Raw genomic sequence first — 22,812 nt, forward strand, 5'->3', positions numbered from 1 at the left:
GGAGAGCCGCCCAGCGTGAAAAGAAAGTGCAGCCTGCTCAGGAATGGCGCCGACAAAGAAACAATGACGCAGCAAACAGACACCAAGAACAGACAACCAGGGGAGGGGGGGGATTTAAATAAATAAATAAATCTTTTTTTTTTAAATTAAATAAATAAATAAATAAATCTTGGAAATAAATAGAAATGGTGAAAGCACATCATAGTGTTTGTAACTAGTAGAGCTATTATATGGGTATGACAGTAGTTGGAAGGGAAAGTCTAAGGTCCTGTATATTACTAGAAGGAAAGCTGGAAAATGTAACATGGGATTGTATAATAGTGAAGCCTCCTGTGAAATATGAATATGGGTAATATTGCATATATGACTGTTTTTACAAGATATAAATACAGATAAAGTGGAAAGATGGAAACAGTACCAGCTGTGTATGGCAGGGGAGGCATAGATGAGTGGTGAGAGGGTTTTATTTTCTGCTTTGTATGTTTTTAATTTATTATTAGTAGTGTTGGAATAATGAAAATACTCTTAACAATTGAAGCGATAAATGCACAACTGTGTGATTATACCAAATAGCACTGATTGTACACTCTACGTGGAGTGTATGCTTTATTAATATGTACCAATAAAACTTACTTGTTTAAAAAAAACAAACATGCAGGACCTACAGAATTCCCATGTTCCACCCCCTCACCCAGCACTGACTTTTATGGAAGAGGAAAAGAGACTTGTAATTAGTCCCATTGTTTAACTCGTAGAACCTTAAAATTGGTGCTTTTCTCATGATTGTTGCTAGGGGTACGGTCCAAATACATGATCAGATTCTGAATTAGTGGCGTCTGCACCGAGGTGCTTTGTTTTGGTTTCGTTTCATTTGTGACATGGTTAGGAAGAGCCCTGCCAGCGCTTGCGTGTTTGAGAGCCTGTGTGTCCTTGTGGGTGCCAGTACTTAGACATCCACTGCTGCCTTGCCCATTGTCACTTGGGGTCTGTGAAATTGTCACTAGTCGGGTCTGTTTTGTTATCCTTGGGTGGAGGATGAAAACTCATGCAAGAAATCGGATGTCTTTTAATGCTTATGATTGCCTAGAGGATTTAACCACGTGCATTTTGTTTCCAAAATGCTGTGCTTGCTGTGAAGCCATCATCCTGTGTACCCAGCACCCCAGGGTGATGCAGAAGCAGTGGAGGGGTGCAGGCAGCCGCCTTAAGCAGTACCTCATGACACAGCTCAACCCCTTTCTTCAGAGGGCTTTTTCCTACATTCTTTCCTTCTTCCCCAAACGTCCTGTGACTTACATAAAGTCGTGCACCTTATCATGGCAGGACGGAGCCAAGAATCTGTCTTCTGGGCACTCAGGCCACATTTCCTGTCCTTTTACGTTTAAAGTGTATAAAAGCAGTGTAGCTGCTCTGCCCTTTTTTGTCTTTAGCTTGTATTGTCATCTCTCTTAAGATCTTTAAAGCATTTTACATATGCTGTCTCATTTTTCTTTGCCAAAAAATCTGTCTGATGGCTCTTTCTAGGCACGGCTAGTGCTTGGTGCATGTGCCAGCGCGGCTTGCTTTCATCCGTTAGGGCCTGACCGGTTGACTCTGGGGCCCCTCCCTGGTGAGTGTCTCAGGCCCCCTCTGCTCTCGGCCAGCCCAGAATTTGTCTGCTGTTTACCTTCCCTGTTAGCCCCCAAAACATTGCGTTAATACAGCCATTTCAGCACCTTGGGAAACAGGTGGTCCCCCAAAATTATGCAGTCTTGAACTTGTGCATTGCCTCCTCCATACCACCCTGCTATCATCTTAGGCTCCAGGTTGCTCCTCGATGGGAGCCCACCTCTAGCAGCGGAGGGTATTAGCCTGCCGAGGGGCCCCTGGAGCAGAAGGGGGACCTGGCTAGCCCGTGTGAACCCCACAAACCTAGGGCATGGGGCTGATGGTGGACGTGGATGCTGCGACTCCCAACGCCTGGCTCTGACCCGGCTTTGTGCTTCAGCCTCCAGGAAGTCGTTCGTGTTTGAGCTGAACGAGTGCGCATCCAGCCGCATCCTGAAGCTGGAGAAGGAGAACCAGAGCCTGCAGAGCACCATCCAGGGGCTGCGCGACGCAGCCCTGGCACTGGAGGAGAGCAGCCTCAAGTGCGGGGAGCTCGAGAAAGAGAACCACCAGCTCAGCAAGAAGGTAGCATCAGGGAGCGCGTGTGGCTCAAGTGCTTCCCATGTACGAGGTCCCAGGTTTGATCCCCAGTACCTCCTAAAAACAAAAGAAAAAACCAGCTCTCACTGGGGGAGCCGGGGGAGCTCGGTGGTCGAACAGCTTCCCATGTACAAGGTCCTGTGTTCATTCCCTGGTATCTCCAAAAAACAGAAGAAAAATTATACTAAAGGGGTGGCCTCTCCCCCAGCCTTTGCTTTAAAAGGTGGTGAGTAACACAGGCAGAGCATTTACATGTTGGGGGGGACACATACACAAGACAGGAGGGGAAGCAGTAATGGAAGGCTCTGACTACCAGATGCTTAGTTGTTGACTACAACTAAGTACATCCGCAGGGCTGCAAGACATTCAGAAATGTGTGTGCAATTATGTACGTGTGCGTATGTACATGTCAGCTCCTTGGACTATTTAGGGCATTGCTGGGGGTAAAACAAGAAGCCTATGAGATGGAGAAGAAGAGACTGGACTGCACTTGCTTTAAGGAACTGCTGGATCTTCTCAGTGGTCCTGAAGCTGGGGAAGTGTTGGATTCCTCTAGGTTCTTGGTTATGCTGTGTAAGAGAATTTAAGAGAATGCCGGTTTAGTTAGGACAGTAAGAATTTATTGGGAAATGGGGGGAAAAGAACAGAACCTGCTGAGAGGTGTGAGAGGAAGACAAATATGTGCTGAGGTTGGGTGCGGCTCCTAGGCAGAGAGCAAGCTCTGGCTGGTGTGGTCACCTTCTAAACTACTAATTGCCCCTCCCCTTGCTAATGCTAAGGGGAGGGCCCCAGGTGTTACTGGGTACCCGACCAATGGTGGGGGCCAGTGGTGAGGACTGTTTGGAATATCCGGAGCCAAGGGGAGGTCTCGAAAGGAGTTAACTGGGACCTCAAGGTCAGGGTCAGGGTCTCAGTGGGGTCTTGTGGCCATGCTGTCCATCAGCCACGTTGTGGCTCCGTTCTTTTCCCTCTAACCTGTCTCAGTCCAGTGAAACCTGGATGTTTGGGAGAAGAGAAGGGGCTTGCACGCCGTGTCCTTGCGCAGTTCGGAGGATCCCACTTCACGGTAATGCCAGCTCAGGCGCAGGCAGCAAGGGAGGTTGCCTTTGGAGGCTAAGGGTTGCCAACTCAGCTCGGGTCTCGGCCACTCCAGGTCGGGCCTTGCGGTACCTCCTACTAGTACATCAACTCTGGTGTGGTCGCATCGTGGGGTCTCAGCAGCCCGCTGCCAGATGGTGCGCAGGACATGCGCCCTTGCGTGGCCGCCACCCAGGGCTGGAGATTCCGGGCGTCTGGCTGGTTTCTCCCGACGGGCCTGTGAATCCCGCCGGTGCCCACGGCTGAGGCTGCGCTGGTCGCATGGGCAATACCAGGCCGCGAGGGGGATGGGAGACCCCAGTTCCTGTGAGGCGCTGCTGGTCTTCAGGTCTGGGTGAGGCCTGGGGCACGGACGCCTGCCTTCTGGGCAATGGTCTGCAGGTCCCCTCGGGGGCCTCTGGGACGTGACTCCCCACTTCTGCCCCTCTGAAGCCTTGTGTTCCTTGCAGCCTCTGAGAGTTGGTAGGACGGACAACAGGAAATGCCCCCTGCCTCAGGTCCAGTTTTCAGGTGCAGAGCGGGGTGGACTTTTTGCTGGCTGAGAGCCAGTGGGCCTGACAGAGGAAGGGTCTTAACAAATGCAAAGCAGGCGGGGCCAAATGAGAGAGAACAACCGTTAAAAAGATGAGCACGATGAGAGCCTGCCGCCCTGGGCTCCCCACAGCTGTCCCACAGAAAGCCACAGGGTAACGTGCCGGCCCCGGGACTTTGCAGGTCACCTCCCAGCAGGCGGCTTGCGCCTGCTGCCGCCCTCTGCGACGGCCCCTCCTCCGTATGAGGAAATTACTCCTTAGACGCCCCCCTGCTCCCCTCTGGATCAGTGCCCTAGTCTGACCCCAGCCCCGTCCCCTGAGCCCCTGGGGAGGCGGTGTCCTGGCACAAAGTCCCTGGTGGCCAAGCAGGCAGAAGGAGGCACCCTGGTCCCCAGACGAGAGCTGTCCTGTGTCCAGCGCTGGAGTCCTGGGGTGGCCCTGCCGTCCCCCGAGCCTGCTCTTCCTGCCGTGCTCAGCCTCCCTCCCTGGGCCGGCTGCCCTCCCCCCACTCAGGACTTGGGGGTGGGAACCTCGTCCCACTGACTGCTGTGAGCCCCGTGCCTCTCCGCGAGCCCGTGAAGCAGGTGCTGCCTGATGTTGGTGGGGCCACCTTAGCACTTGGGGACCTTGCTGACCCGAGACCCATCCAGCTCCTCCTGAGTTCCCTTTGCCTGCCCTCAGGCCTCCCCTCTCTTCAGCGCTCTGTGTTTGGCCCCCAGCTGGTATTTCTGACTGTGGGGGACCCCTCCTGGCCCAGCCAAGCCCCCTTGGGGACGCATCCCTGCTCTGGAGCAGGGGCAGGCACAGGCCGGGGAGGGTCTAGCCAGCATGCCCCTCAGAGAGGAGCCTGAGGAGGGAAGGGGCCGGCCAGGGCCCAGTCGCTGGGGGCACAGATGTCCCCCGATCCCCAGCCTGCCTCTTCCACCCCCGCCCCAACGCAGCCCAGGGGCCGGCTCAGGCCTGACACATCTGCGGAAACCACTTCCCTGCCGTGGCTCCCCGTGTGCTGCCCCCACCTTTTGTGGCTGTCTGGTGCTGTCATAAGGGCATCCTTTCTTGAGCCAAGGAGAAAAGAATCCTTTTCAGAGAAAGGGGAATAACCCATCTGGGACTTCTCCTGAGAAGACAAGAGCAGCCCCTCGCAAGACGCCTGCGGCCAGGGCCGAGTCGGGGCTCCGCCAGCCCTGTTGCCATGGCCAGCTCACATCTCAGCACGGCAGGTTGCCTCCAGGGGACTGAGGTCCATCAGGGATGGAGGAGTTGGAGCTCAGGGCAGACAACCACACAAGGGGAGGGATGGGGGCTCCGCCAGTGGTGGGTGGGACCCAGGAGTCACAAAACTGAAAAATGCAAAAGCTGGAATGACCTTCCTCTCTCTGGGAGGGCAGCACAGTAATGGGCAGAGGATTAACAGTCGGAGGGTGACAAGACCGAGCCGGGGGTTGGCACCTGCCCTGGGCACCCCGACTGTGGGAGCAGGCTGGGGCGGTGGCCCAGACGCTCCCGCCGATCGCTTGCCCTCGCCGGGCGCCGTTGCTTTCTCTGCCTGGTGGTAAATGCCTCCTTCGAGCACAGCTGAGCTCACCAGGCCTGGTGCTGGGACGTGGGGCAGAGATAAGGAAGGACAAGCTGGTCTTGCTTTGGAGAGAGACCCTGGCACAGGACCCATCTTGGCGCATTTCCCACATGCCGTGGCTGGGAGTGAGGGGCTTGGCTTTTGGACTGGTGGTGTGGAGGACGTTGTGTTGACCGAACAGCCGTGATGGGAAAATTGGCAGTGAGCGAGCCCCTGCCGGGCCCAGCTCCCCGCTCCCCACCCGTAGCCTCATAGCCAGGAAGACGCTTAGGAGAATGCGGGCCCGGGAGGTGTGGAGGCCCGCACCTCATCAGCTGGGGTGATGGGAGGCCCCGCGCCACAGAGAGCACCGACTCTTCTCCTTAGCTGCCTGTTAGAATCACCCGGAGCTTTTAAAACGTCCCTGGATGTCCCCCACCCCCCCACCCCAGACAGATGGGATTAGAGGAGAGTTGTCAGGCTTTCACCCCCACGGGATCTGATTTAATTGGTTACCTGAGGTGTGGGATCCTCCAAGGCTCCCCAGCTGATCCCCCTTGGGAACCACTGTTATAGTCCAGTGGTCCCTGGCTGGCAGCACCAGCTCACCCAGGACCCTGTTAGCTTGCAGGTTGTCAGGCCTGCAGTGGTGCCTGCTGGGTGCTAGGTTTGGGCCAAGCCCTCTACAGCAACCTGTGGTCAGCCCTGTGGGCTGTGGGCCCCACCCATGCACGCTTGCTGCTGGTCACCCCAGGAGGAGGGAGGGGGCAGGCTTTGAGCCCTCGGCCCTTCTCGGACTCGAGTCAGTGCCTTCGTCCCCCTGTCCCCTGTGTGAGGAGTTGGGTGCCGCAAAAAGTGACCTCTAAGCAGACCAGGGTTGTGGCTGCCCTGGCAAGCATCGCCCACCCCGGCCAGCTGAGTCGGCAGCTGCGTTTTAACACGAGGTCGGGGTGCTCCTGTGCCTAGGGCAGGGTGAGAAGCCCCAGTCTGGGTGTTCTATTTTTTAGGGACACTGGCGCAGGTGAATCTCAGCATCAGAGCTTGGTGTCAGGGTGGGGGCCGAGAAGCAGAAAGGGAGGAGGGGGAAGACTTGCAGACAAATGTCCCGGGAGGGTGAAGGAGGAAGGAGAGGCATGTTGGAGGAGCAGGGGAGAGTCCCCAAGTGTGAAGCCCCTGCGGGCATCCTCTGGGGGTGGCGGGAGGCCCTGGTGAGGGGCCTGACACTCGGGAGAGTGGACCAGGCAAACAGCACGGGGACAGCAGAGCCCGTGGCCGAGTAGACAGGACAGGGGCAGGCTGGGAGGAAGTGGGCAGATTCGGGCCCGGTCACCGGCTCAGAGTTGACCGTCGAGAGGGTGTGGGGAGGTCCAGGGAACAGTGGCAGGACCTCCTCCCTCACACAGGCCACTCGGGCATTCGGTGGGGCTGGAGAGTTTTGGGTCCCGTTTTAAAATACATTTCTTTTCATGAACCTGACTTTTGCCCTGGGCTGGGTCTGCAGATTGAAAAATTACAAACCCAACTGGAGAGAGAGAAGCAGAGCAACCAAGATCTGGAGACGCTGAGCGAGGAGCTGATCAAAGAGAAGGAGCATCTCCAGAGTGCCATGGAGACCCTAAAGGCTGACAGAGCCAGGCAGGTAGGCACCTCCGGGGCCGACACCCATCCTGCCCTCCAGAATCCCTTGCCCGCAAGAGGGACAGTTAAGGTCTGTAGACAGACCCTGGGTAGTTCTCAAGGGCGTGTGGGTTACCGAATGGCTAGCTTAGCTAAAGCAGCAGTTCCTGACTGTCTGGAGTGGGGACTCTTGGCGGTGCCTGGAGATGTTTTTGATCATCGTAACGTGGGGTGGGGTGTCCTGCTGGCTTCTTGTGGGTAGAAGGATGCGTTACACAGGAAAGCCACCACAGCTGGGAATTGTCCAGCCCCAAGTGTGCGGAGTTCCCCAGCGAAGAACCCTAGGAAACCTGCAGGGCTGTGCTCACTGCAAGGAGTCCAGGGGGCGGCCCTCCAGGAACCGGCCTTCTCTCTTCCTGCTCTGCCGGCCTTGGCAGTGGCTGCTACGTGTCCACAGAAAAAAGGTGGAAGCAGCAGGGCAAAGGAAGTTCTGCCTCCCCAGGACCCTCTGTAGACACCTCATTGTCCAGAAAAGGGACGAGAGAAGGAGGTTGGATTGGAGCCACATGGTGAAAAGACAGGGTCCCTGCCCAGATTCTGCTTACACCCTGGAAGGCAAATTGAGAGGTAGCAAGATGGTTTTATGCATGTGCCACCAGGACACGGACATGGTGCCGAGGTGCAGAATGAGGCTGGGGAGGGAGCCACCTCACTTGGGTTGTCATCCAAGGCTTCTCTGAGGAGGTGCCTCTTGTACCGAGCTCTGAAGAATGAGAAGGAAGCAGCGGTGCCAGAGGCTTAGGGGGAAATACCCACATTGGAGGAAACAGCACATACAGAGTGACTGAAGCAGCAGAGGGCTGGGGAGGCTGCCGAGTTGGGGGGCCAGCCCATACCTTTCACTATGCCAGAAGGTACCTGGAGCCAGGAAGGGAGAAATGGGGCTTATGTTTTTTCGTTGTTCTGGCTGATATAAACGTGTTTTGACTTGAACTGCCTGCATAATTTCCTCCTTAACCTCTCACCTTGCATCCATATGCCTCTGGCAAAACATTAGAACTGCTTTTGCGTGCATGCTCAGATGGTCTTTCAAGGCCTACAACTTCCAGTTTGATCCCAGGTCTCCAAATGTGTGTGTGTGTGTGTGTGTGTGTGTGCATGCATGCAATTGCCAGTGTTATTCCCGTTGTATCTTCCTGCAGATCAAGGATCTTGAGCAGGAAAAGGATCATCTCAACCAGCTGGTGTGGGCGCTGCGGGAGAGATCGCAGGTCAGCAACGAGGCCCGCGTGAAGGACATTGAGAAGGAGAACAAAGTCCTGCACCAAACGGTGACGGAGACCAGCAGCAAGCTCAACAAGCTGGAATTCGAGAAGAAGCAGCTGCACAAGGACTATGAGCAGGCCAAGGAGAAGGGGGAGCGCGTGGAGGAGCTAGAGAAGGAGCTGCACCGGCTGGAGAAGGAGAACGAGAAGCTGGCCAAGAAGGCGACCTCTCTGAAAGCGGTCACCGAGAAGGCCGACGCCCTGGAGCACGAGAGCCGGGGCCTAGAGCTGGAGAACCGGAAGCTGCGGAAGTCCCTGGACACCTTGCAGAACATGTCGGTGCAGCTCGAGGGCCTGGAGCGGGACAACAGGAGGCTGGATGAGGAGAACCTGGAGCTGCGCAAGATGGCAGAGGCCATGCGCTTCACCAGCACCAAGATGGCGCAGATCGAGAGGGAGAACCACGAGCTCGAGCGCGAGAAGGAGGAGCTGAGGAAGAACGTGGAGCTGCTGAAGGCCCTGAGCAAGAAGTCGGAGCGCCTGGAGCTCAGCTACCAGAGCATGAGCACGGAGAACCTCCGGCTGCAGCAGACGCTGGAGAGCAGTGGCCAGAAGTCGCAGGCCCTGGAGAGGGAGCTCGGGGAGCTGGAGGCGGAAAACCAGGCACTGCAGCGAGACCTGGAGGCGCTGCGGCTCGCCAACAAGCAGCTGGAGAGGTTTGAGAAGGACAAGAAGGCGCTGGAGCAGGAGGTGGCCCAGCTCGAAAAGGACAAAAAGTTGCTGGAGAAGGAGGCCAAGCGGCTGTGGCAGCAGGTGGAGCTGAAGGACGCCGTCCTGGATGACAGCACCGCCAAGCTGTCTGCGGCCGAGAAGGAGAGCCGTGCGCTGGACAAGGAGCTGGCCCGCTGCAGGGATGCAGCCAGCAAGCTGAAAGAGCTGGAGAAGGCCAACAGGGACCTCACCAAGGAGGTCACCATGCACGCGAGGACGCTGACCACCCTGAGGGAGGTGAGTGGGCGCGGCAGCTCTGCTGAGTGGCGGGGAGTAGGTGTGTTTGCAGGCAGCACGGCTTGGGGATGTGTGTGTCCTGCTTAAAATTTTTCCTGGTTATAAGGTGAGTCATGTCTAGAATCATAAAGAACCAAGTAAAAATCACCTGTTATAACCTTAGTACCCAAAGATAACTCCCATTAATAGTTCAGATTTTTTATTCCTTTATTTTCCTTGTGTGTGCATACATAGTACACGCTCTGTTATAGTTACATAGTTGAGCTGTTTCGTTTTTCACTTACTGTATTACGTCTTTCTCCGTTACACTGAATAGGGTTCACAGCCATAGTTTCTCACAGCCGCAAGGTATTTAATCACACAGGTGTACTGTAATTAGTTTTTGGATGTTTAAGTTGTTCCGTTTTCACTTTTTAAAATAATACTGAACATCTTTGTACAGATAGACCTTTATGAATATAATAGAAGATTTTCTTAGGATACATTCCTAGAAGTAGACTTACAAGATCAAAGAGCGTGACCATTTTTAAGTCTCTTTATATAAAATTATCCAGAAACGTGCATCCTCTCTTCCCGGATCTTTTTGGCCTGTGCTATCTGGGTGTTTGTTTGGTGTATTAGAAAGAATAAGTCCTGTGTGAAAAGCTGCAGCATCTGAGCACTTAACATGATGCAGGGCTAGTGGCGCTCATGTAGGAGCTCCGTGTGGGTGCCAGAAAGACCTTAATGACTATCAGCGCAGACAGTTGAGTATGCTGTTGGGGAGAGAGACAAATGGGAGTATGGTCCGTAGCCCCTATCCACAGCTAGCGTAGGTTAGGTTATGCTGCAGTAACAACAGCCCCAGCACCTCCCTGGCTTGTGCTATCACGGTTGACTTCTCACTCACCAGAATCCACCTGACCGCTGGGAGTCAGCCCTCCAGCCTGCTTTGATCTGGTGGCCCCACCATCTGTACACAAGGCCCTTGCCGTGAAGGGAAAAGGTGGCTGGAAGGTCACCCACTGGCTCTAATGTGCTGCAGCCAGGAAGTGCCTCTTGTCACTTCCCCTCCACTGCCCATTGGCCAGAGCCCATCATGTGACTTCACCTGGCCTCGGGTGAATGCGATATTTGAAGGATCAGACAGACTGATGGCGGTGCTGTCACCCATCATACTGCCATTTCACAGCAAATAATTTTGCATGTGAATAGCTGTGACAACAGGCGAAAATGGTTTCTGGGGGTTCCAAGGCTGTGTGGAAGTACAGAGGATGAGAGAAAGTCACCACCTTAGCAAGAGCCCACATTTTAAAAACCAAACCAAAAGCAGAGTTTAAAATAAAATCTTTCCATCTTTGTTCTTTTTTCCAGTTTTGTTTTTTGTTGGTTTTTTTTTTTTGGTACTGTTTTCTGTTCCAAATTCTCTGCAATTAGCATATAGTTACTTGTTATTTTGTAAAAAAAAAAAAAAAAAGGCAATCATATTATTACAAGACACGCTTGCTACTCGGAGGTCAACATAAATGGTCTGTCAAGCACACGTCTTAGAGAAGGAACATTTTCCAGCCGTCTCCAACAACTTGCCGCTGGCTCTGGTTGTCTTCAGTGCCAGGCGGGCAGGTAAAGTTTGTTCCTTTCCTTCCCTTTGGAAAAACATTCAGGGAATGGATGTGGCTCAAGCAGTTGGGTGCCTATTTCCCACATGGCAGGTCCCGGGTTCGGTTCCTGGTGCCTCCTCAAAACAAAATAGAACAAAAACATAATCAGCAAGCAAACGAAAAAACCAACTCAAGGGAGCCGATATAGCTCAATGGTTGAGCACTGGCTTCTCACACACAAGGTCCCAGGTTCGATCCCCAGCTCTCATACCTCAAAAAAAAGCACTCCTGTCAGAATCCTGCTGCTGGGCCACTTGTGTGGACATCTGAGGCAGCAGTGGCTTTAGTAGATGGTTGCTCAGACTCAAGGCAGGCCTCCTGGCCCCCCCTGCTGGGTTTCTCCAGGGCGCTGGCCCCCAAGCTTGATCTGTCTTTGCAGGACCTGGTGCTGGAGAAGTTGAAGAGCCAGCAGCTGACGAGTGAGCTGGACAAACTGAGCCAGGAGCTGGAGAAGGTCGGCCTCAGCAAAGAGCTGCTGCTGCAGGACAACAACAGTGCCACGTGAGGGCGTGTTCTCCACTAGCGGGGCCACAGCGCGCATCCCCCCAGTGTTCAGTCTGCGGGCAGCCACAGCTCACAGACCGTGCCACCTGCTCTGTGCCAAGTTCAAGAGCTCAGTTTACACTTCACGGTGGAGGGCACGCTTGTCCACGTGGTCCCTGGGTCCTATACCTTGAGGTCCCCAGGGAGGGGTGAAAGGAGATTGTTTTGTGTGGTAAAAAAGCTTTTTAATTTTTTGTTTTTTAACTGACTGTTGCAGCTTTCCCCTGCAGTGCTTTTCTTCAAATAATCTTATTTCCCAAGGAAATCCAGTACCATGGACTTCTGCTGGACTTGTCGCTCACGAGAGCGACAGTCTGATAATGTGGGGTGGTGAAAAGACCACAGAATTAGCACTTGCTGAGCACTGTGGTCCTGGGCAGTTAGCTTCACCTTTGTGAGGCTCAGTTTCCCCATCTGTAAAATGGCCAGTGTGTCTACTCAGGGAGCCCCAAGGAAGGGCTTTGCGTATGTGCTTCTCGCGCCCCCGCAGTTCTTCTGGACCAGAAGGAAACCAGCTTAGTGGAAGTCTGTTGGCAGTTGGGAGCTTGAGAGCTGGTGGACGACAAAAGCAGATGAATGACACTATTGTATTTTTCAGAAAATACAAGCTTTTGGAGGGCAGAAGTGAGTCGGCATTAAAAACAACACTAGCCATGAAAGAAGAAAAGATCGTGTTCTTGGAAGCCCAGATGGAGGAGAAAGCGAGCCTCAATCGCCAATTACAGAACGAGCTCCAGACGGTAAGAGGTGGCCGCCATCGAGGACAGGCTTTGGATGCGTCTCTGGAGCCCAGAGCCCACTGCAAGGTCTCTGCCTGGGTGGACAGTTGAGGTGCCAGGATGGGGTTGGGGTAGGTCTACCCTCGAGACACTTACACTTGGCTCTGAGCCAGGCTGCCTCCCACCATAAATCTGCTGTCTTGTGCCTGCACCTTGCAGCTGAAGGAGGAGTGTGAGATTCTCAGGCAGGACCAGGAAGAGGGGAAGCAGTTGCAGAACTCTTTCAAGCACCCCGTGGGGAAATTGGTCGCCAGTCAGCAGGGGAAGGAGGCCTGGGGACCCAGCCACCAGGAAGCCGCGATGGAGCTGCTCAGAGTGAAGGACCGGGCCATCGAGCTGGAGCGGAATGTGAGTGGGCTGCGCAGCTGCCCTTCAATAGCCCCCTTGATAGGTGTCGTTACCGCAGAGGACACAGGATGCCGAGTCTGTTGGACACTTCTCAAGTTGTCCCAGCGAGTCCCATGGACTCCTTTTTCATCTGATGTACCTTCAGTGGTTGTAACGTAAAGGGGCATATTCTTATTTTCCCCCGGCGTGTAGCCATCACCCTTCCGGTCAGATTGGCCTGTAGCGCACACACCTCACCTATTTCTGTGGTGGTGTGTGTTTGCCTGTACCGGGGCTTGAGAAACTATGGCCTGCCGCCTGTTTTTGTAAATAAAGTTTTAAAGGCCTGCAGCACACCCTTTCCCAGCTCATCGGCGGAGCTGTCCTTGGGATAGAGCCCATCCTGCTCACTGGCCTTACTTACTAGCTGGCTCTTTACAGGAAAAGGTTGCCAGCCCTTGTTCTATACCACTGATTTCATTTGACTTTCCTTATGAAATGGAAACAATTTTCTTTCTTTGACAGATAAGGAAACTGAGACAGTTTAAGAGCTTGGCCCCAAGTGCCATGGCTCTTCAGGGCTGGTGCGAGATTTCGGCCCCCAGGCCCTGGCCTCCAGCGCAGGTGCTGGCAGCTTTCTCGTGGTCTTTCTTAGTGTCACGTGACGCGAAAGGCCGTGTTCCACCTGCTGTGCTTCCTCTGCTCCTGAGTAGAGTGAGGCTGGAGCCCCAGGCTTTGACCCTGCCGTGAGACCCTCGGGTTTGTAATCGAGGGGACGGCTCGAACACAGCAGCGTGCCATCTCCAGGCGTTCAGCGGAAAAGAAAGAAAAGCAATCAGGAGGAAAACGAAGCAGCAGCTTTAACTCCAGCTTGTCCCTGCCTCCCACTCATACTTCAGGCTCCATGTGGAATCCCCCATTATTGTATTTTTTTTCTATCTTAAATCCACAGTTTTTTAAAAAAACTTGTATTTTTTTTTTTCAAAATTCTCCTGATTGTTCTTTTCAAAAGGAAATAATTGTGCATCGCTCATCCAGAGCCCCCAAAGCACTGATGTGGTGGGTTCCTTCTTAAGTACCTGTGGCCGCTCGGCACTGACGGAGCCCGTGTCTGGTTTGCCTCTTTCTCCCCCTCCCCCAGAATGCGGCTCTGCAGGCTGAGAAGCAGCTGCTCAAGGACCAGCTGCAGCACCTGGAGACCCAGAACGTGGCCTTCAGCAGCCAGATCCTGACCCTGCAGAAGCAGAGCGCCTTCCTGCAGGAGCACAACACGTCGCTGCAGACCCAGGCGGCCAAGCTGCAGGTGAGGGCGTGGCCCTGGGCAGGCTAAGCATACCTCCTGGAGGCCCACCTTGAGCTCCATGGCTCCTCATAAGGAGAAGCCAGAGAAAGCAAAGCGTTTCCTGGGCTGCTGAAGCGAATACCAGGCAGTGGGTTGGGGTGAACAATGGGAATTTATTTGCTCACGGTTTTGAGGCTGGGAAAACGTCCAAGTCCAGGCATCATCGAGGTGATGCCTTCTCCCCAAACTCCGTGTCGTTCTGGGGCTGGCTGCCAGCGATCCTTGGTTCCTCTGCCACATGGCAGGGCACGTGCAGTGTCTCCTTGTCTCTTCCTTCTCATCCAGATTCCACGTCAGCTTCTTGCTTCCTGGAACTTTCTCTCCCGCGTGTCTGAATTCATTCCACTTATAAAGGACTCTAGTAATAGGATTAAGACCCATTCTACTTGTTCCAGAAAATGAAGAACGATGTTATTTTTATGGGTATTGTGATGTTTTTGATGATCGTTGCCTTTGAAAATTAGAATTGTGTTGGTGCTCACGCAATTTGTTGTGATTTCTCCTTCTAAATAAATATTCTCTTCCATAAAAATAAGAAAATAATTTTTAAAAGGCCCATTCTGTTTGGGCTGGACCACACACACCCTAACTGAAGCAGCTTCATCAAAACCTCCAACTTACCATGGTTCACACCCCAGAAATGGGTTAGATTTAAGAACATGGTTTTCTGGGGTACAGACAGCTTCAAACCACCACAGAGAGTTTGCGGGGGGCGGGGTGGGGAGGAAGCAACTATTTTATTTTTAAAAATATATCATAGGCTCATTGAAAACGTTCCTCACCTCGGGATCTTTGAAAGTAGTGGTGGCTCCAGTTCACTTTCAGTGACCGATCGTATGGCGACACAGGCCGAAACTTCATTTCTCTGCTTTTACTGACATCTTGTCCATGTTTCTCAAAGTCTCTTTCTTGAGTCATTTGTAGAAATAGCTGGAAAAAGAGGTTCTGGGGTTTGATAAGTTTGTTTAAACAAAATTTACCAGGTTTCTTAACTGCAGAACCTGGCAGAGTCTTTTTTTTTTAAGTTAATGCAAAGTTTTCATATCCAAGAGGGAGTTAGGGTATGAGGTGCTTCCCAGACTGTTGAAAGCATCTAGCAGGACCAGTTTTCTGAGCAACATTTTTCAGGATGCCAGGATTTTTTAAAGGTTAATAGATTGTGGGAAAATGAATTATTACTTATTAATGCAGTTTCTAAGAAACGTTTGAAAATGTGTAACTTAAAGGGTAGGAACAATAAGCAGGAAACTATTTAGCAAAGAGGTTGGGGTCTGCTCTGTTAAAACAAGAAAATGGGCTTTGGTAGATGCTATAGGATTTTAACTTCTTTCTCGTCTAGATGCCTTTTCTTTCTTTATCTCACTTCCTTGCACTGGCTAGAAAATTCTAGTACAATGCTGAGTGTAAGTGGTGAGGGGGGACATTCTTGCCTCGTCCCTGATGTTAGAGGGAAAGTGTTTCACCGTTAAGTTTGTCTGCCATAGGTTTTTCATAGATGCCCTTTACCAAGTTGAGGAAGTGTTCCCATCTATTTGCAGTTTATTAGGAATTTTAATCAGGAATGGATATTGAGTTTTGTCTTGCTTTTTTTTTTTTTTTTTTTTTGCATCTTTTGAGATAACTGAGGGTTAAACAAACCAACCCTGCATTTTATATATTGTTGGGTTTGATTTGCTGAAGTTCTAAGATTCTTTGCTCCTGTGTTCATGAAAGATTTGACTTATTACGTTGTTGTTGTTGTTCCTCATAATGTTGTTTTTGATATTGAGGTAATTCTGGCCTTGTGGAATGCATTGAGATGTGTTCCCTCATCCTCAGTCTTCTGGAAGAGTAGGTGTAGGATTAGGCATTGTTTCTTCCTTAAATGGTTGGTAAAATTCACCAGTTTACCAGTGTAACCTTCCAGGCTTAGAATTGTCTGTGTGTGTATAAAGATTTCAAGCTACAAACCCAATTTCTTCACTAGATAGAGTGCTGTTTGGGTTGGGTTATTTATTTCTTCTTGAATAACTTGGGTAATTTGTGTCTTTCAAGTAATTTATCCATTTTATCTTAGGTATTAAATCAGTTGGCATAGAGTTAGTTCATAGTATTCCCATAGTATCCTTTTAATATCTGAAGAATCTGAAAGTATATCAATTTTATTGCTCTTCTCAGAGAACCAGCTGTTGGTTTCATTGATTTTTCTCTATTTTTAAATTTTATTTATTTATAAGTAATAATAATCTATATTATTTCCTGCCTTCTGCTTACTTTGGGTTTCATTTGCTATTATTATGGTTTCTTAAAGCAGAAATTGAAGCCATTGATTTGAGGGCTTTCTTGTCTTTTTTTTTAAGATTTAAAAAAAAATGTATCCCCTCTCCACCCCACCCCACCCCCCATTGTCTGCTCTCTGTGTCCATTCGCTGTGTGTTCTTCTGTGTCCACTTGCATTCCCAGCGACCCTGGGAATCCGTGTGTCTTTTTTGTTGCATCATCTTGCTGCGCCAGCTCTCCATGTATGCAGTGCCACTCCTGGGCGGGCTGTGCTTTTTTTGCGTGGGGAAGCTCTCCTTGTGGGGCACACTCCTTGCATGTGGGGTTTCCCTACACAGGGGATGCCCCTGCATGGCACGGCACTCCTTGAGCATGGCAGCATTGCACATGGGCCAGCTCACCAGCTCACCACACGGGCCAGGAGGTCCTGAGTATTGAACCCTGGACCTCCTATATGGTAGGCAGATGCTCTATCCGTTGATCCATGTCCACTTCCTTCTTTACTAATGTAAGTACTTAGGTGCTATTAATTTCCCTCTGAGTACTGCCTTAGCACGATCCCACAAATTTTAGTATGTTTTAATTTTCCTCAGTTGAAAAGTGCTTTCTAATTTCCTTTTTAATTTCTTTGGCCAATGGGTTCTTTAAAGTACAGGTGTCCAAATATTTGGGAATTTTCAGAGGTCTTGCAGTTACTGATTTCTAATTCCATCACGGTCAGAGAACATACTTCGTACAACTCGAATCCTCCATATTTATTGAGACTCCTTGTATGGCCCAGAACATGTCTGTCTTGGTACTTGAGAAGAATGTTTATTCTTCTGTTGTTGAATGGAGTGTTTTATAAATGTGAATTGGATTAAGTTCTGGCCACTTGTTCTAGAAAGTAGGTTTTTGAAAATGGTCTAAGAGGGTACCCAAGGACATTACCCAGAGAAAGGAAAACATTTGCCCACATTTGTAGAGAGAAGCTCCGGATTAAAGAACCATTGGATGGCCAGTTTATGCCATTTTGTCGCCTTCCCGGAGCAGTTCCTTAAGTTTTGGTAGAATTACCCTGAAGGTCCCTGTGACCTTGCCGTGGCCTCAGGTCCCTGCCGTGCTGCTGCTGGCCCAGCTCACGGCACCTGGGGAATCTGAGCTCGGGGCTTGCAGGTGGTGAGGTGGGCCCATGCCTTCTCATTGCCCGCAGGTGGAGAATTCCACGCTGAGCTCCCAGGGCGCCTCCCTCGCCGCACAGTACGCACTACTCCAGAACCAGCACGTGGCCAAGGAGAACGAGAACGAGGGCCTGCAGAAGCAGCAGGAGCAGCTGGCGGCGGCCTACGAGGCCCTGCTGCAGGACCACGAGCACCTGGGCACCCTGCACGAGCGTCAGTCGGCTGAATATGAGACCCTCATCCGGCAGCACAGCTGCCTGAAGACGCTGCATCGGAACCTGGAGCTGGAACACAAGGAGCTCGGGGAGAGGTGCGTGGCTGCCGCGGGGGGCCGGGCTTGTCTGCTGGGCTTCTCCAGAGGCCTTGGGCTCCCCCTGGGTCCGCATTCCCCCTCCCACCCCATCAACAGGCCTTTCCTCTTGGCCCACCACCTCACACTGTCTCGGGCACCTGAGCTTTCCCAAAGGGCAGTAAAGAAGATGTCGTTTTCAGTGGTTTGGAATTTGTGCGGCTGGAGACCGATGGGCAGAAGGGGCCCTGCGTGGAGCGGGGGCACCGTAGCTCACCCCACGTCCGGGAAACTTGCAGCCCTGTGTTCCAGGGACTCCTCCCTTCTCTCCCTTCCCTCTGCAAGCTGAGAGGAGGAGGACATGCACCACAGCTGCAAGCACACAGGGCGGGGGGGCGGGGAGGTGGCAGCCTTGCTCTAGCTTCCCAGGCCTCTTCTTTTGTGTCAGAGTCTGGGTTTCTTTTTATTTTTTAACCTTTAATTACAGAAATGTTTGCATTTATAGAAAGTAAACTGAATAATGTAGTGAAACCCCTGTGTACCCAGCTACAACGGTTATCAGTATTCTGCCGTTGTCGTTTTGTCTGTACCGCTACCCACTCCCCACCTCCACACTCCATTAGGATGATGTTGTTGTTAGGTAAAATTCACATACACTGAGATGCACAAATCTGAACCGTACACTCTTGACAAATCAGGGTCCTGGGTCCCCAGCATCACCTGAACTGCCCTGTGCAAATCACTGATGGCACCAGGCACGGGCAAGTGTGGAAGGGTCCAGAATAGGGGTCAGATAGGAAGCTGCTCTCCAGAATCTTATGTCAGGTGGGGAGATGTGCTCGACACATGAATCTAATAGAAAAAGGAGAGGCCAGCCTTTTGAAGCCCTCAAGCACTTCCAGTACAGTACAAGGCGCCATACCTGTGTCCTGTGCTCGTGAAATATTCCCACTGATGCTATTTCCTCTGACTCCATCTCAGCTGAACAGCTAAGCCAGCGATGGTTCTTTAAGCTGGTATTTCCATCTTAGGGATCCCTGGAGGCAGTTGAGCCAGAAAAGCCCTGCGTGGGCACCTGATGATGCTCGTGCGTGGGGATAATGACTTGCCTGTATTCGCTCACCAGATGCTGCCGTTTTTCCTGTCTGGAACACCCCACCCCCTTTATTCGTCCAGAACTCTCCTTCCAGGGGCTGCTCCCGTGAGACTTGCTCTTCTTCCAGCCAAAATCAGCATTTCCTGCCTCTTGGCATTTTCATCTTTCTACCCACCCATCCTGTGATTGCTCAGTATTTATTGAACACCTGCTGCATACGTGGTGCTGTGTCTAAACATGGTCAGGGCTGCACCTTAATGAGCTGACAGATTGATGAAGAAGAGCAGAGCATGGACACACGGCCCAGGTGCTCCGTGGGCCATGACTCATCGGAGGCCTCAGAGCCCTGGATCAGGGGGAAGGTTTCTTGCAGTTGGACTCTGGACTGGCTCCGAAGGAGGGGTCCGTTGTCATTTTCCCTGCAGCTCCTTGTTCGAGGCACCGTGCAGTAGCTGTTCAGGTCCTCATCTGTCTCGCAGCTGACAGAGGCCCCTTGGACCTGTCAGCACCTCTCCTCCAGGTTTGCAAGGAGCCTGGAGCCCGGGATGATGACTCTGTTTCGTTCGACTTTTTTTTTTTTTTTTTTTATGTTTTTATTTCGTTGTTTTTTTTCTCTCCTCCTCCTCCCCCCCATTGTCTGCTCTTTGTCCCTTCACTGTGTGTTCTTCTGTGTCCACTTGCATTCTTGTCAGCACCGGGAATCTGTGTCTCTCTTTGTTGCATCATCTTGATGCGTCAGCTCTCCATGTGCAGCACCACTCCTGGGCAGGCTGCACTTTTCTTCGTGTGAGGCAGCTCCTTGCAAGTGGGGCGCCCCTACATGGGGGACACCCCTGCATGGCACAGCACTCCTTGTGCGCATCAGCACTGCACGTGGGCCAGCTCCACATGGGTCAGGAGGCCCTGGGTTTGAACCCCGGACCCCCCATGTGGTAGGCGGGCGCTCTATCACTTGAGCCAAATCCACTTCCCTCGTTTGACTCTTCAGCCAGTCACGCTCACGTGCTCATTCCTTTACCAGATATACATTGAGCACCATGCTCTAACTACGGATTCGGTAGTGGGCAGTGTGAGGGGTTAGAGGTAGACTTTAGCATTACATTGCACCAGGGGAGCAGCCCGTGACCCTTACTTGGCAAACCTGGACTATTTTTTTCCGGAGTTGTGAGTCTGGATGAGAAAGGTCTTGGTGCTAAGAGTCAGGGGGCCCCATGCCCTGGCTTGACACTGTACCGTGTGGGGACCCCCTACCCCGTGGGTGAGAGGCCACACAAACGTTCATTTTGAAGCAGCTGCCCGAGCCAGTTTCCTTGGGAAGCCTTTGTCCTGATCCCTGGCACGAGTACAGCTGATACGGGGACCCATGGGGAATGGTGGCCTGAAGACAAAAGGCTGGAAACCCCTGGAACCCCCAGGGGAGGGGGGGGTGTCTCGGTCACACTGAGTGTGAAAGCGTCAGACAGGATTCTGCAGATAGGGGTGCCTGAATGGGAGGAGGGGAAGCTGCTCGCCGGTCCCCTCCCTGCCTCTGATCCCCTCTGCACCCCTGGGATCTGGAAGGAGTCCTGCTCATCGTGACCACGGAAGGGTGACGCCGGGGGTCCTCGGGCCTGCCGGGCTCTGCGTTTGCACTCCTGCCCTCCGCACTCCTGCCCTCCAGAGGTGGCCGGGCTGTCCCCGTGGAGGCTGAGCCTGGAGAGGAGCACGAAAGCCCAGAGGGGAAGGGGCAGGCTGGCGGGGGCAGAGGGCCCTGGGCTGGACCTCCTCCCGCAGGCAGGCCTGCTGGTGGGCAGTGCCTGTGTGTCCACAGCTGGCTTCTGGCCGCCTCCCCCCGGGACGGCCACCAAGGACAAGTAGGACGCGGGCTTCGGAGGGCAGGGTGGGGGCCGTCCCCAGTCCCGGTGAGGAGGGATTAGCTGTACATGCGGGGGAATTCTGCTTTCTTTTGTGGTTGCTCCTAGAGCTATTTGTGCCTAGTGAACCGTCCAGCAGACTATTTATAACTCGAAAGGAGAAGGACATGGAGTCCAGGAAATGCAGTCATCGTGGCCTCAGGTGGCCGAAGGGGGACCCGGGGATCAGGGGCCCATGGGGATGTGTCGAGTTAGAGGAAAAGGGCCCTGGTGCTGGAGGAGCCCCCCAGAGCCCCCTCCCCTCCGGCAGCCACCCTCCTGCTTCTCTGCCTCCGGCCGCTCTCCTTGCCTGCCCCCTGCCCCACTCTGCTCCCTTCTGCTTGAGAATCTCCAGAGGAATCCTGGTTCACAAGTCTTAAAACCCCCTGGGACGTGAGCTAACCTGCAGAGAAAGGAGGCCAGGACAAAGTCCCAGCAGGCGCGTTTCGCCCAACAGGCACGGAGACATCCTGAAGCATAAGGCGGAACTGGACGAGCTGGAGAAGGCGTTGAGGTCCGAGAGGGAGGCCCTGCAGCAGGAGCAGAAGACGAACGCCGTCACGGCGGGCGAGAACCAGAGGCTGCGCGGGGAGCTGGACAGGTAAGCGCCGGGCCAGGCCCGTGGCCTCAGCCCGAGGGCCGCCGCGTCCAGCGTTCTGCTCAGGCGTGTCGCGCTTGGCAATCGCTAGTAGGTTGAGCGACGTCCCTGATAATGGTGTGTTTCAGAACCTTGGCGTGTCCCGGTTGCGTAGGTAGCCATGTTAGCAGGTAGCCCCGGCAGGTGGCTGGGGTGTGACGATCCAGGTGGTACCTGGGAACCATCCACGGTCTAAGCTCGGTGGTTCTCACCTCCCACCCCCATGATGACAGAGGTCGAGTGGGGCACAGGCATGGTCGTCATCTGAGGTACACGCCATGACCCCGTGAAGGAGGTGCTCTTACTGTCCCCCACCTTTTTTTTTTATTAAACAGCTGAGGAAACAGGCTCAAGATTAAAGAACTTGTTCACAGTCAGTACTTCGAGTTAATGACAGGCAGGATTCGAATCCAGGTCTGGTCTCATCCCAAAGGCTTGGCCCAGTGAAGCTCGGCTCCCCCCCACACACCCCAGAGTTATCGGACGCCAGAGCTCACAGGAGCCGCCGCCTCCAGGCGTCGGGCAGGCAGGGCACGGACACCGAAACAGAGGACCCACCCGCCCCCGGGGCAGCTGCGGGCAGTGCCAAGCGGCCACCATGGGGGCAGGCAGGGCCGGCCCAGGCTGCAGGAGCTTGTCGATTCTCCAGGAGAAACCGGACATCTGGATGTGGATGGGGAACTTGCAGATTTGTAAATGTTGACAACTAATGCATTTTTTAAAGAATTAAAACCCTGCAGGCCAAACAGGACACAGGTGTCCAAACTGCGTCCACGAGCCCCCAGGTAGACTGAGCTTTCTGACCTAAGTCTTCCCCCGAGAAAGCCCACTTGGACGATAGCTTCAACATGATGGTGATTTTAGTGGATTTACCTAACACCCTGACGTCCCTGGTTTTCTGTCTCGTGAGTTAACTTAGAAAGGGGCGCAGAGGTGGAATCTCTGAGCAAGTATGTTCTACTTAGGAGTTCTTCAGACTTTTTTCTAAGCGTGCCGACACACCAGAGCTCTAGGTGTGGAGCAGCGAGGAGCGGCACTGCTCTCTGGAGGTGGGTGTCTGGAGCCTGACCCCTCTCGCCTGGCCCAGCGTGGTGGCCCCAGAGGCACCCTGACAGAACCTCAAAGAAAATGGTTTGAAACCGCCAATCTAGTCCACACCCCTCGAGGCCCAGAGAGGTTGTGGTTTTGTCTAAGATTGCACAGCCTGCCGCTGGCGGAGCTGGCACAGAGCTCTCGGGAAGCTTTCAGCCCTGGGCCCTGTGGCTTCCCCCTGCAGGGTGAATTTCCTGCACCACCAGCTGAAGGGGGAGTACGAGGAGCTGCACGCCCACACCAAGGAGCTGAAAACCTCGCTGAACAACTCGCAGCTGGAGCTGAACCGCTGGCAGGCCCAGTTCGACGAGCTGAAGGACCAGCACCAGAGCATGGACATCTCACTGACCAAGCTGGACAACCACTGCGAGGTGAGGCCAGGGCGGGGCCTGGGGACCCGGGGACCCTGTGACCGGTCCTCGCTGGGTTCTGTGCTGGAAGACCCTGCGGAGATGGCACGGAGGCTGACGTGCAGCCGCCTCGTGTCTACTCT

The 22,812-nt window shown here is 53.2% G+C and overlaps 1 protein-coding gene and 1 long non-coding RNA gene across 4 annotated transcripts in view; one reads left to right on the forward strand and one right to left on the reverse strand.

Moving 5' to 3' along the window:
• Positions 1–22,812, forward strand: part of CCDC88C (coiled-coil domain containing 88C) — a 147,974-nt gene that overhangs the window by 93,495 nt on the left and 31,667 nt on the right. For all 3 annotated transcript variants that reach the window (XR_011648280.1, XM_058292422.1, XM_058292423.1), the window contains 10 exons: positions 1,988–2,172; positions 6,875–7,012; positions 8,193–9,263; positions 11,283–11,404; positions 12,045–12,186; positions 12,385–12,573; positions 13,694–13,855; positions 17,346–17,623; positions 21,048–21,191; positions 22,504–22,690. Coding sequence is in view for 2 of the 3 variants with exons in the window: in XM_058292422.1 (XP_058148405.1) it covers positions 1,988–2,172; positions 6,875–7,012; positions 8,193–9,263; positions 11,283–11,404; positions 12,045–12,186; positions 12,385–12,573; positions 13,694–13,855; positions 17,346–17,623; positions 21,048–21,191; positions 22,504–22,690 (2,618 nt within the window). In the remaining variant the exon portion in view is untranslated. The remainder of the gene's footprint in view (positions 1–1,987; positions 2,173–6,874; positions 7,013–8,192; positions 9,264–11,282; positions 11,405–12,044; positions 12,187–12,384; positions 12,574–13,693; positions 13,856–17,345; positions 17,624–21,047; positions 21,192–22,503; positions 22,691–22,812) is intronic.
• On the reverse strand, positions 9,471–14,949 carry LOC131277377 (uncharacterized). The gene is made up of 3 exons (XR_009184557.1): positions 14,677–14,949; positions 11,115–11,381; positions 9,471–10,980 (listed from the first exon to the last, which is right to left on the reverse strand). It is a non-coding gene; the product is annotated as an uncharacterized lncRNA (long non-coding RNA).

This window comes from Dasypus novemcinctus, chromosome 3 (genome assembly GCF_030445035.2).
Source record: "Dasypus novemcinctus isolate mDasNov1 chromosome 3, mDasNov1.1.hap2, whole genome shotgun sequence".
NCBI classification, from domain to species: domain Eukaryota; kingdom Metazoa; phylum Chordata; class Mammalia; order Cingulata; family Dasypodidae; genus Dasypus; species Dasypus novemcinctus.